This window comes from Amblyraja radiata, chromosome 9, assembly GCF_010909765.2.
Source record: "Amblyraja radiata isolate CabotCenter1 chromosome 9, sAmbRad1.1.pri, whole genome shotgun sequence".
Taxonomy (NCBI): domain Eukaryota; kingdom Metazoa; phylum Chordata; class Chondrichthyes; order Rajiformes; family Rajidae; genus Amblyraja; species Amblyraja radiata.
The window spans coordinates 36,565,920-36,577,965 of record NC_045964.1 but is presented as its reverse complement, the minus strand read 5'-3'; the positions used below and the strand labels follow the sequence as shown (position 1 = coordinate 36,577,965).

The 12,046-nt window shown below is 41.3% G+C and overlaps 1 protein-coding gene across 2 annotated transcripts in view; it reads left to right on the top strand.

Annotated features, from left to right (window-relative positions):
* LOC116976976 overlaps nucleotides 1–7,465 on the top strand; it is a 78,458-nt gene extending 70,993 nt beyond the window's left edge. For both annotated transcript variants that reach the window (XM_033027126.1, XM_033027125.1), the window contains exons 21-22: nucleotides 2,783–3,008; nucleotides 6,949–7,465. In XM_033027126.1, the coding sequence (XP_032883017.1) occupies nucleotides 2,783–3,008; nucleotides 6,949–7,076 (354 nt within the window). In that variant the 3' untranslated portion in view covers nucleotides 7,077–7,465. The remainder of the gene's footprint in view (nucleotides 1–2,782; nucleotides 3,009–6,948) is intronic.
* The last annotated feature ends 4,581 nt before the right edge of the window (nucleotides 7,466–12,046 follow it).

The window sequence follows — 12,046 nt, the reverse complement described above, 5'->3', positions numbered from 1 at the left end:
TCTCCCCTCTCTTCTACTCCCTCTACACCAATGATTGCACCTCCACTGACTCCTCTGTCAAGCTACTCAAGTTTGCGGACAACACAACCCTGATTGGACTGATCCAGGATGGGGAAGAATCTGCCTACAGACAGGAAGTGACACAGCTGGCATCCTGGTGCCATCGCAACAACCTGGAGCTCAATGCTCTTACGACAGTGGAATTGATTGTAGACTTTAGGAGAGCTCCCCTTCCCCTCCCCCCACTCACCATCACCAACACCACAGTCACGTCTGTGGAGTCTTTTAAATTCCTGGGAACTATCATGTCCAAGGACCTCAAATGGGGGGCTACCTTCGACTCCACAGTCAAAAAGGCACAACAGAGGATGTACTTCCTGCGGTAGCTGAGGAAGCACAATCTGCCACAGGCAATGATGGTCCAATTCTATACGGCCATCGTAGAGTCTGTTCTCACCTTCCCCATCATGGTCTGGTTGGGCTCAGCCACCTAGCACGGCATCCGGAGGCTGCAGCGAATCGTTCGATCAGCTGAGAAGATTATTGGCTGCAAGCTTCCCTCCATTGACGGACTATACACTGCAAGGGCCAGGAAGCGAGCGGGTAAGATTATCTCTGATCCCTCTCACCCTGGCCACAAACTCTTTGAATAACTTCCCTCTGGAAGGCGACTCTGGACCGTCAAAGCTGCCACAGCCAGACATAAAAACAGCTTTTTTTCCACGAGTAGTAGCTCTACTCAATTACCAAAAATTTGAAGCCTCCTTTTGCTCTGGTATTTTATTTAATTCACATGTTTAATCAATAATGTTTTATTATTAATGTTTAATGTTTTATGTGTCATTCCTAACTGACTGTTGAGACTTGCGGGTGGAGCACCAAGGCAATTTCCTTGTATGTGAATACTTGGCCAATAAACTTATTCATTCATTCATTCATAAAACACTCTTGACTCTTGACCCTTGACCAAATATTTCAAATCCTAATTACTAAACAGTTCCTTCGTAGAAAATGGTGAATAGCATAAAATCTAAAAGGTAAACAAATAGTTTATAACCTGAACACATGAATCTGAAAACATATTGTTTATATTAAGATCTAAAAACCAGGTTAGTAGTGGTTCAAATCCCCAAGGTAAGATATATCTGTGATTTTCAGTAATTAAATGTCATATGAAAAGTAATATTTTACAAAACGAATTTGCTTTAAACATATTTGTTGGTAATTATCAGATCTTTCTCTGACTGTTGCATCCGTAGTGATGATTTTTTGCATAGCTGTTTAATGTTGGTTCTTGTTTACAAATGGAAAACATATTTATAAAAGTTATCAATTCAGGGGGTGTTAACAAGAAATTACACAAAAAGGAATAGGTGACATTCGGGTCGGGTCAGAGGGTCCGAAGAAGGGTCCCGAACCGAAATGACACCCGTTCCTTTTCTCCAGAGATGCTGCCTGACCCGCTGGGTTACTCCAGCATTTTGTGTCTATCTTTGGTGTAACTCGGCATCTGCAATTCCTTCCTACTGCAACTATAGGGTGATAGATGAATGGAACTAGAATATGGGTAGGAGTTGTGGATGAACACACTTTTATGAAAGTTGGAACATGAAAAGATGGCATGAAATGTATTTAACTAATTCACTTAGAGGTAACAGGGGCATATATGATGTTTTCAGCAGTAGATAAGATAAGGAAAGGTGGAATCTGGCAATGTTATGCAATGTAGATGCACATATAAGAGATAATCATGACACCAATGTAGTGTAAAGTCAAGTTCATTTTAAGATAGTTGCCAGGCTGTGAGAAGTCTTTGTGTTTGTAGAATAAATGCTTTGCAGCTGAAAAAAGCTCTGCTTTTTCAGTAACAAATAATCAACAAGTAGTCTTGTAGACTATGTGGTGAAAGTGCAGGGTTCAAGAGAAATAGTGAGTTAGAACAAGTCAGAGTACATATAGAGTGAATGCCCTTGATATTAGAAGACCGGAGAATGGGATTAGGAGGGACAGATAGATCAGCCATGATTGAATGGCAGAGTAGACTTGATGGGCCGAATGGCCTAATTCTGCTCCTCTCACATGACCTTTTGGTATCTGAGTGGCATTTTATCTACAATGAGTCCAAATTGCAGATCGAGTCACAAATGTTTGTGCTGGCACTGATCTTCAGCATACCAGTCACAACTATAGTTGGCTTTCCCGGTACAGCTTAATTTGCCTGTTGACAGTGCTTAAGGGGAGCATATACTGCAGTGCATTCTGTTGGAAATCAGAAAAAAAAGCGAATAAGTTGTCCAATTCAAATTTTGCTCCATTAATTAACCACCTAAATGGCGAAGAAGAAAAATTGTCTCCGTACCTATTCTGTAATGCCTTTAAACTAATTTGGCTACAATTAATATTAATCCCCAAGTGCTCTATATAGTATGTGAGGTTGCATGTCTCATTAATAGCTCTATACACTTCGCTTTAAGTGTATAAAAATATCAAATTGACATGACAAATTAAGAAAGGACGCTAACATATTTGAAAAGATATGCATTGAGAAATATTCAAGACTTGGGACCTGTTAGAGACAGTTTTGTCCTTTGACAAATTATGCTTTATTGCTCAATATCTGATTCATGATTACTAATTATTGACAGATATTTTGTAGTTCTGTGTTAACAGTATGTTTTGTGTGCGAGTGCTGGACAGAATTACTCCAGATTCTGTTAAATGGAAAAAATGTCAACACTGAAATGTGACAACTTTTAATTATCTCAGTACTATTACTTTGCAGGCCCATGATCAGTACACCAAGGCAATCGATCTGCAACCAAGAGATGAATCTGCTTTGCTGAATCGAGCAATTTGTCGTGTTATGCTTAAGCTTGTCAAAGAGGCACTGGAGGACTTTGAGGAAGCTATTAAACTTAGTCCTTACTCAGCTCACATATACTTTAACAGAGCAAACCTCTTTGCCACTCTAAAGCAGTACCAGGATGCTGAAAAAGATTATTCACAAGGCAAGAAACAGCATAGACATTTACAGTATATATTTTTAGCAGTGTGATAGGTCCTGTAAGATGCAATGAAATGTTCTAATAAATGTTCTCTGCACTTCATGTCTATAATCAACTGGATATTTGGAAATTGATCCAGGAATATATTATTCACATGCAGTTGCTCATCTGCATAACAACAAGTAATAATAATACATTGTTGTATTGGTTGCCTTGGCAATTCAAGTGCCTTAGTGCTAACAGATCTTTTGTCCAATATTGTGTTGGATACACATCGTTTACAATTGGATAAACAATATTTACATCAGAAACTTTGATCATACCATCTCTGATCCTCTTTTTCAATTTTGTCAAGTGAACCAAATCATTTGCAGCTTTGTTTTTAATGCCATGTTTGAAAACTCATCTTATCCATCAAGAAGGCTACCTACCTATATATCTGGAGTGCTCTCCAAGAGCTTGCTTCAGTTTCTTTACCTCATATATTCCCAATTAATGAACTACACAATTCCAAATAACCTCCAACATCCAAATTCCAGCTCCAAGTTTATGTTTAGAGATACAGCATGAAAACAGGTCCTCTGGTACCACCGTACACATTGACTATCAATCACCCGTTCACACTAGTTGAATAATATCCCACTTTAGCATCCTACATACTAGGCACATTTTACAGAAGCCAATTAACCTATAAACATGCACGTCTTTGGGATATGGGAGGAAACCGGAGCACTGGAAAAATCCACAAGGAGAATCTATAAACCACACACAGACAGCAACCGAGGTCAGCATCGAACCCAATCTCTGGCGATGAGAGGCATCAGCTCTATTGCTTTGCTACTGTATTCTGCCTACTTGCCCATCAATCCCTGGTGAATATTTTCAAGTCAAAATGATTATTCTAATCTAAAAACCTCTGCAATCCTCTTCATTTATGCAACTCCTCCAATTCTCTAATCATCTATTGCTGTGTATTGTCCCACCTTCCAAAGCACCACTGATACTTGAGCATTCAGTTGTCCCAAATTTCCCCTTTATGAATTATTTCTCTAAATCTCTGTCTTAGCACCTGCAGAGTATACTATCAGACCTTCTAATTGGCGAGTCCCATATGGCTATAACTTTGGAAACAGTCAGGCAGTCATTAAACTTTGATGAGAATAATTCTCCAAAGGAATGTAAGTGGGCCCTAGATCCGTTCTATAAGGGGGAGATCATGATACCAAGTAACGTCCACTTTCAGCAATGATCTTCATTCCCAAGCGGTGTATGATCCCTAGGCTTTTGTTCTGGCACTACTCTACCAGATTATCGATCTTCCTCCTATACTCTGATTCGTCATTACTAATTCCTCTGACGACAGTGGTATTGTCAGTGAATTTCAACGTGGCATTGTCATCAGTCGGGGCTAAAGAGCAGGGGGTTAAGGATGAGGTCCTGTGGTGCCCTTATGCTGATGGTCAGTGAGGAGGAGGTGTGGTTGCTAATTCATACCGATTGAGGTCTGCCAACGAGAAAGTCAAGGATCCAGAACAGAGATCCAATTCTCCAAGCCGAACAATGATTTTGGAAGGCATGATGGTTTTGAATAGTGAGCTGTAGTTGATGAACAGCTTGAAGTACACACTCTTGTTGACCAAGCAATCTAGCACAAATGCTGTTGATCTGTTGTGGCAGTAGGCAGAAGTGAATCATTATTTAGGCAGAAGTTGATTTGCGTCTGAACCAACATCTTGAAGCACTTTAACATCTTGAGTGCCACCAGTTTGTAGTCGTTGAGGCATTTACCTTACTCTCCTTGGGCACAGGTATTATGCGTGGCCTCGGAAGTTGGTTTTGGGAATGGATCTGCCGGCTCCAGCTGAGCCCCGGCCACAGGGGCAAATTCAACTCGCCGATTGGCCGGGAACTCCCGACGTGGCAGAGATCGGTCACCTCACCTGGCCAATGCGCTATATTTTTGTGGAGGGCTTCTAGGGGGGATTTCAAGTGCACTCATAATTTTGTCCAGATTAATAGAAGTGCCAGACCATCGGTAGCCGGAAAATCGGTGGTGGACCTGTACTATTTAAATTTCCTCGTATAGAGAAATAGAGAGAAATTAAATAAAAATACTAAATATGGACAAATCCTTTTGGTGTTGCTTTGAATTTGTTTTTGACATTATCTGAATGTTGCAGCTTTTGAAGTAATGTGTATAGATGTTAAATTCGAGCAGTGTAGTATGGAACTCGACCCAAAACATCACCCATTCCTTCTCTGCAGAGACGCTGCGTGTCCTGTTAAATTTGAGCAGACACTGCAAATTATGTACAGCTTGTTTGTCTTTTCTATAAGGACAGTTTACCTGACTTATACATTGTTATTTCCCTTTATTTTAAAGAGCAAACCTTTATCACTAATTGGAAATAATCTAAAAAATGTTCCATAGTAAACCAAAGACAAATTACAAATAATAAAGGCACATTTTATAAGCTTTAACTAGACCAATTGGGACACACACACTAACCACCCCCCTTGGTAGTATATTAATATTATTCATTCGCTCCTTTTACCCCATCCCCACCCTATCCACTCATGCATAGCCCCGAACACGCAGGCGCGTCTAGAGAGGTAGGGGGAGGGGGAGGGGGGAGGTGAGAGGGAGAGGGGTTGGGAGAGGGGCCTGGGGGTTGGAAGAGAGGCCGGGGGATGGTGCAAGAGAGGCCGGGCGAAGTGAGAGGCCGGGGGGGGGGGGGGGGGGGGGGGGGGGAGAGAGAGGAGCCGACCGAGGAGCCGAGAGAAAGCGATCCCCAAGAGGAAGTGACCCCCAAGAGTCTTTTGAATAATGGGGGGAAGGAGGGAGAGGAGGGGGTAGAGGAGGGGGGAGGGAGAGGTGGTGGGGGGGGGGGGGGGGGGGGTGAGAGGGCTGCGTCTTTTGAATAATGGCAGCACGCAGACCCATTGTGACGGGTGACATCACTCAAAGCGCGAGCAAGAAGATAGCCATTTTTTTCCCCAAAGTTTTTTTCAGATTTTTGAACATTTTCATTAATAACTCGAGAAATAAAGCATGAATTTTTCAGAAGGCGATTTTCGACTCCAGGGGGAAAATCTCTACCGGAATATGTATAAGTTTTACCGTTAGCATGTCGATTTTTTAAGAAGATGTGATCACAAACAAACAAATAAACACACACACACATCCAAGATCAGACTTTTAATAGGCACTAGTCCAAGTGGGACCCGTTGGGTCCCTGTCACATGGGAGGCCTGGTCCCCCAATGCAACCCGTTCCCCAACGCAATATTCCACCACTCACCCATAGCCCCCACGGGAGGCCTGGTCCCCCAACGCAACCCGTTCCCCAATGCAATATTCCACCACTCACCCATAGCCGACAGCTGCGCAGGGGCTGCTCATTTCGCCTCATGCAACCTCCCTCATTTTTAAACTTAAAAAAAAATGCACTTGCACTTGCTAGCTAGCAGAACTCAGTGTACTGTGACTTAAAAAAAATCCATTTGCACTTGCTAGGGCGAGCAGAACTCGGTGTACAATGTTGCGAGCAGGGCTCCAATCCCAATGTGACATCACAGCTGTATGCACGGGGGAAAAGCAGTTATTTTTTCCAAGTTTCTGCACATTTGTGAACATTTTCATAAATAACTCGAGAAATAATGCATCAAATTTTCAGATAAGGCGAATTTTGACTTAAATCTCTATCGGAATATGTGAAAATGTCACCGTTGGCGCGTTGTGTTTTCGAGGAGATGTGAAACCCACACGAACATCACACACACACACACACACAAATACATACACACAAATACATACACATCCAAGATCAGAGTTTTAAAAGTAAATAGATATGATTATGCATACTATAATTGTTAACATGAAAAAGCAGATATAAGTAAGATATTTATTATACTTTTAACATGCCTTTACCATACTTTTCTAGCACTATTGCTAATGCCAGACGATGCTCTATTTTACAAACTCCGCGCGGATGTCCGTGGCCATTTGGGTTTGACTGACCAAGCTATAACTGATTACAAAATTGCTATCAGCATCCAAGAAGATAAGTAAGCTGGATATCTGCTTTTGTGAGTGACTCTTAGATTAAAGATTTATAAAAACTTTGAATCAAAATGAACCACATTTTAACTTTTTTTTTGTACAAATGTCTTAGTTCTGCCAATATATTAAAAATGAATTTAACATTATTCAATGCAACATGGTCTTATTTTATCACTCCAATATTTGCAATTATCATCCTTGTTAGAAAGATTACATAACATGTAATGTGTTCCTAAAATACTTAAATACAAAATAATTTTATTCTATCGTGTAGTTTCATGTTCTCTCTTATTTTCTTCCTTGGTACAAGATATGTGACCAATAAAAGAATTTAAAAGAATGTTTTCAATATTGATGTCAAATCCTAAAATGCAAATAATTCTATTTAAATTGAAAAAACATTTTTTCAATATAAAAATAAAGCATCAATGTTGAACATGGGTCAATTAGTTGATTTTCTTTCCATAATGTTTATAAAATTATTTTGATTGATAGTATTTTATTACTAACCACTTAATCAAACGATACAGTGAACAGTATTGACCCTCCATCTGATCCACTGCATTACATATTAGGATCCTATTGAGATATGAACACAGTTCTGTTTGGAACCAGCAGTACCTCAAATTTGCTTTATCTTTGGTGGTGCTGTGCACTACGAGATGAATTCATAGCGGGGGGGAAAAACCCTGCATTTGAATCAAATTGCAGCACAATGACTTGGAAAACAGAGGATATGCCAAAGGAAGAGTAAAATGACCTATGAAAAATGAATGAGCGGAGCATCTCTGCTATGAAAGATGATAGAATTTAAGAGCAGATTAGATATTAGAAGCACTTTTTTGCAGGGGGTGACTAAGCATGGCATTTCTTAGAAAAATGAACTCCACACTGCCATTCAGGTCGGAAAGTGGATTAGAAATAATTTTGCAACTGAAACCTCAAACTAAAACTGGATACAGGAGCATAATGTAGCATAATTCCACTCGAATAATATGAAAAGAATGTCCATGGAAAATCTGAAAGTAGGTGATATCAGAATGAGGATATTCTGAAATGTAATACTGTCAGGCTAATGCTATGGGAAAGTTACACTTTCATTAGTTGAAATGACACAAATCAGAGAGACAACAAAAAACAACTGAACTGAAAAAGTGTTGGAGTAACTCAATGGGTTAGGAGGACATGAATAGGCAATGTTTCGGGTCAAGACTCTTCTTCAGACTGATTGCAATAGGGGTGTGAAAGTTTTAAGAGAGGTGGGGACGGAAAAATCTGGGTGAGTGATAGGTGTATAAAGGTGAGGCAGGTTTTGATTAGACAAAGATCAGAGAAGACAAAAGAAGACAAAGGTTGTGAGATAAGGAGAGAAAAGGCACCAAATGTGAAGCCAGAAGAAGGAATGTAGGCATAATGGGATGGGAATAGGAAGGGGGGAGAGGGGGGCAATAGTGGAGGAAATTAGTGTGCATCCAGGTGGGGCACAAGGGAGAGAGAGGATAAAGGAGGAGGGTGGGGTGTGATTGGTTAGTTATCTAAAATCAAATTCAATGTACATGCAGACACTGACCACGGCAGCAGTCTGCAATTCTTCCTCAACCTTATCCTTCTGATCACATTGTTCAGGGTCATGCTTGGAAGAATGGCATGCAACATTCTTCTTCTGCCGCATATTGTCTTCCATACCTTGAATAATACCATTACAAAACATCTTTGATCTTGTGCCAAACACAGCTGTCACAGAGAGAGAGAGAGCTTCTCCCTGCCAGTTCCAGACTGTCAAATATGATTCTCAACCTGGCACAATCTGAAAAGGGAGCTCAGCGTCCCTTTCACTGCTTCCAATTCTAACGTCAAATGTCCTTGCTATCTTGATTGTTTCTCATGTGAAGGGATGAAGGACAGCAGGTGATTGAGCTTTTTTTAAATCACCTGCCCATTTCTACATAAGTTCCCGCTCACACACCATTGGAGTGCCAGCATAAGTTTCCACTGCCACACTGTCCTTCAATGCTTCCTGATGTACGGAAAATTTCAGCAGAAATCTGACAGTAAGACCAGTCTAGGTCATCACCTTCCTTACCTGAGTTATATGTATGCCCTTTCACTACTATTCCCAATCAGCTTTATATTGCTTGTCACATCTTGCTACCTACAATTGAGAGCAAAATGCCCCCATTTTACTTCCTTTCTGCATTATTATCTACAGCAATTTTTTTTAAATCCATTATTCTTAACTAGTTCAATTCATGATTTTATAAAACTACAGAAAGAATCCAAAGCTCCTTTTGTAGTCATCTTGAATACCATTATGCCATTACATGGTTGATGGAGGCTGACTCATGGAAGTCCAGCTCTGTCTAAGCAAACAATGCTGCCCCACAACTGAAGGAAACAAAAACAAATTTCACAAAAAGTTAAGCAATACTTACTCCCGTAACCACCCGGGTTGATTTATTTTCATCCTCAAATATCATAAAGATATAATTCAATATGTGCAAACACCAATTAAGAGCAACACTCATGGTTCAGCAGCTTTTCTATTTTCATGTTGACTTTTTTAGTTTAAATCTTTTTATTTGAATTTTGAATTTAACAGCAATTTGCATACATACAATGAGAACAGACAGTGATAATCAGGACATAATTGTACAACAGTATGTAAACGACCCTCAAAACCCTTACCCTTACCCTTACCCACCCTCGCCACCCGGGGACAAACAACACTCACATACGTACACATCCACACAAATAAATAAAAAATAAAAAATAAATTAAAAAAAATAAAAAATAAATTGTGGGGAAGGAGGGGGGGGGGGGGGGGGGGGGTTGAGGGGATAGCAGCTGCAATAAGACAGAGCTGTGATAGAGGGCACTCAGTCCTCTTCCGAGTCCGGAAACAAGTTAAGAGAGTTAACAAGTTCCAGGAAAGGGTTCCATGTATCTAGGAATGTCTTGGTAGAGCCTTTGAGAGAGAACCTAAGTTTTTCAAGCTTTAAGTTGTAGAGCACCTCCTTGATCCAGCGGGCGTGTGTCGGGGGACAGGTAAGTCTCCAGTTAAGCAAAATCAGTCTCCGGGCTAACAGGGTTGTAAAAGCCAGGACCCGCTTCAACGCAACAGAGAGGTTGGTGTTGGGGGGAATACCAAAAATAGCTGACAGTGGGTTTGGAGGAATAGTCTGGCCATAGGCTCTGCTTAGCACGTCGAAAGCACTCCTCCAAAAGGTTGCTAGCTTAGGGCAAGACCAAAACATATGACTATGGTTGGCAGGGGATTGATTGCATCTGCTGCAGGTGTCTTTAACAGCGGGGTATATTCTAGATAATCTTGCGTTTGTGTAGTGGACTTTGTGAAGGACTTTGCATTGGATTAGGCCATGACGGGCACATATGGAGGAAGAATGGATCAAATCCAAGGCAGAGTCCCATTGCTGGTCTGTTAGTTTCGTATTCAGCTCGCCCTCCCACGCAGCTTTTAATGAGGTATAAGGTTTCAATATAACCGACCCTAACAAGTTGTACAAAAAAGAGATGCATTTCTTCCGGTTGGGATCTAGAGCTAGGATGGAATCAGTCAGGGTTTCAGGGGGACGATTTGGGAAATGGGGGAATATCTTCTTCACAAAATTCCTAATCTGGAAAAAACGAAAAAGGTGGGAGTTTGGGAGGCTATAGTTGTACGAAAGCTCCGCAAAAGACGAAAAAATGCCATCCTTGTATAGGTTTTTGATACTACTGATGCCATTACTATGCCAGGTTTTGAATGCGGAGTCTGTACTTGAAGGTTTAAAGATGTGATTTTTAAGCAGTGGGGTCAAGATGGAAGGGCCTTGTAAACCAAAGTTTTTCCTAAATTGACTCCATATCTTGAGCGAGAGGGACGCAATTGGGCCTGCACCTGCAGATGTTATAGAAAGGGGGAGTTGAGAGCATAGGACAGACCGCAACGGGAGATGTGAACTCGCCTTTTCCATGTGTACCCAGGTCGGTAGGTGGTCGCAATCATCATTCATCCAGTACAGGATTTTTTGCAAGTTAGCAGCCCAGTAGTATCGCCTAAAGTCAGGAAGTGCCAAACCGCCGTCATTCTTAGGAGACTGCAGTATCGCCTTTCGAATTCTGGCCGGTTTGCTACCCCATAAAAATTTAGATATTCTCCTTTCTAATTTATCAAAAAAAGATTTAGTGATAAATATAGGAACATGCTGGAAAAGGTACAGGAATTTGGGTAGGACGACCATCTTGACCAGATTTATCCGGGCCGCGAGGGATAACGGTAAGACTGACCAGCTGTCAAAGTCTCTTTCAGCTTTCTCAACCAGAGGCAGGAAGTTTGTGCGGAACATATCAAATATAGGTATTGTAATAAAAACGCCGAGGTAGCGAAATCCGTCCTCCGCCCATTTGAATGAGGTTAAAGAGCGAGGGAGCTGCTTAGCCGATGAGTTAATCGGTAATAGTTCACTTTTTTGGTAGTTAAGTTTATAACCAGAGTACACCCCCAAATCGTTCTAAAATATTCATAATCACAGGGAGAGAGCTGACTGGATTCGAGATGTACAGGAGCAGGTCATCCGCATACAATGAGACTTTATGAATTGTGTCAAACCGTGTGATACCTTTAAAGCCCTTCTCTGAGCGTAACCAAACCGCCAAGGGTACCCTGCCTGGTACCTCTCCGAAGGGGGAAGTGGGGCGACAGTGTGTCGTTTGTTTGTACTGAGGCCACCGGGGACGAGTATAATAGACTGACCCAATAAATGAAACTATTGCCGAGGCCAAACCTGTCCATCGCCTCATATAGGTACTTCCACTCGACCCTGTCGAAAGTTTTTTCGGCGTCGAGGGAGACCACTATCTCCGGGGTCTCACTACTTGGTGAATGGATGATGTTAAGGAGACGCCTAGTATTGTGGTAGGACTGTCGGCCTGGCATAAACCCTGTTTGATCTAATGAGATAATAAAGGGCATCACTTGT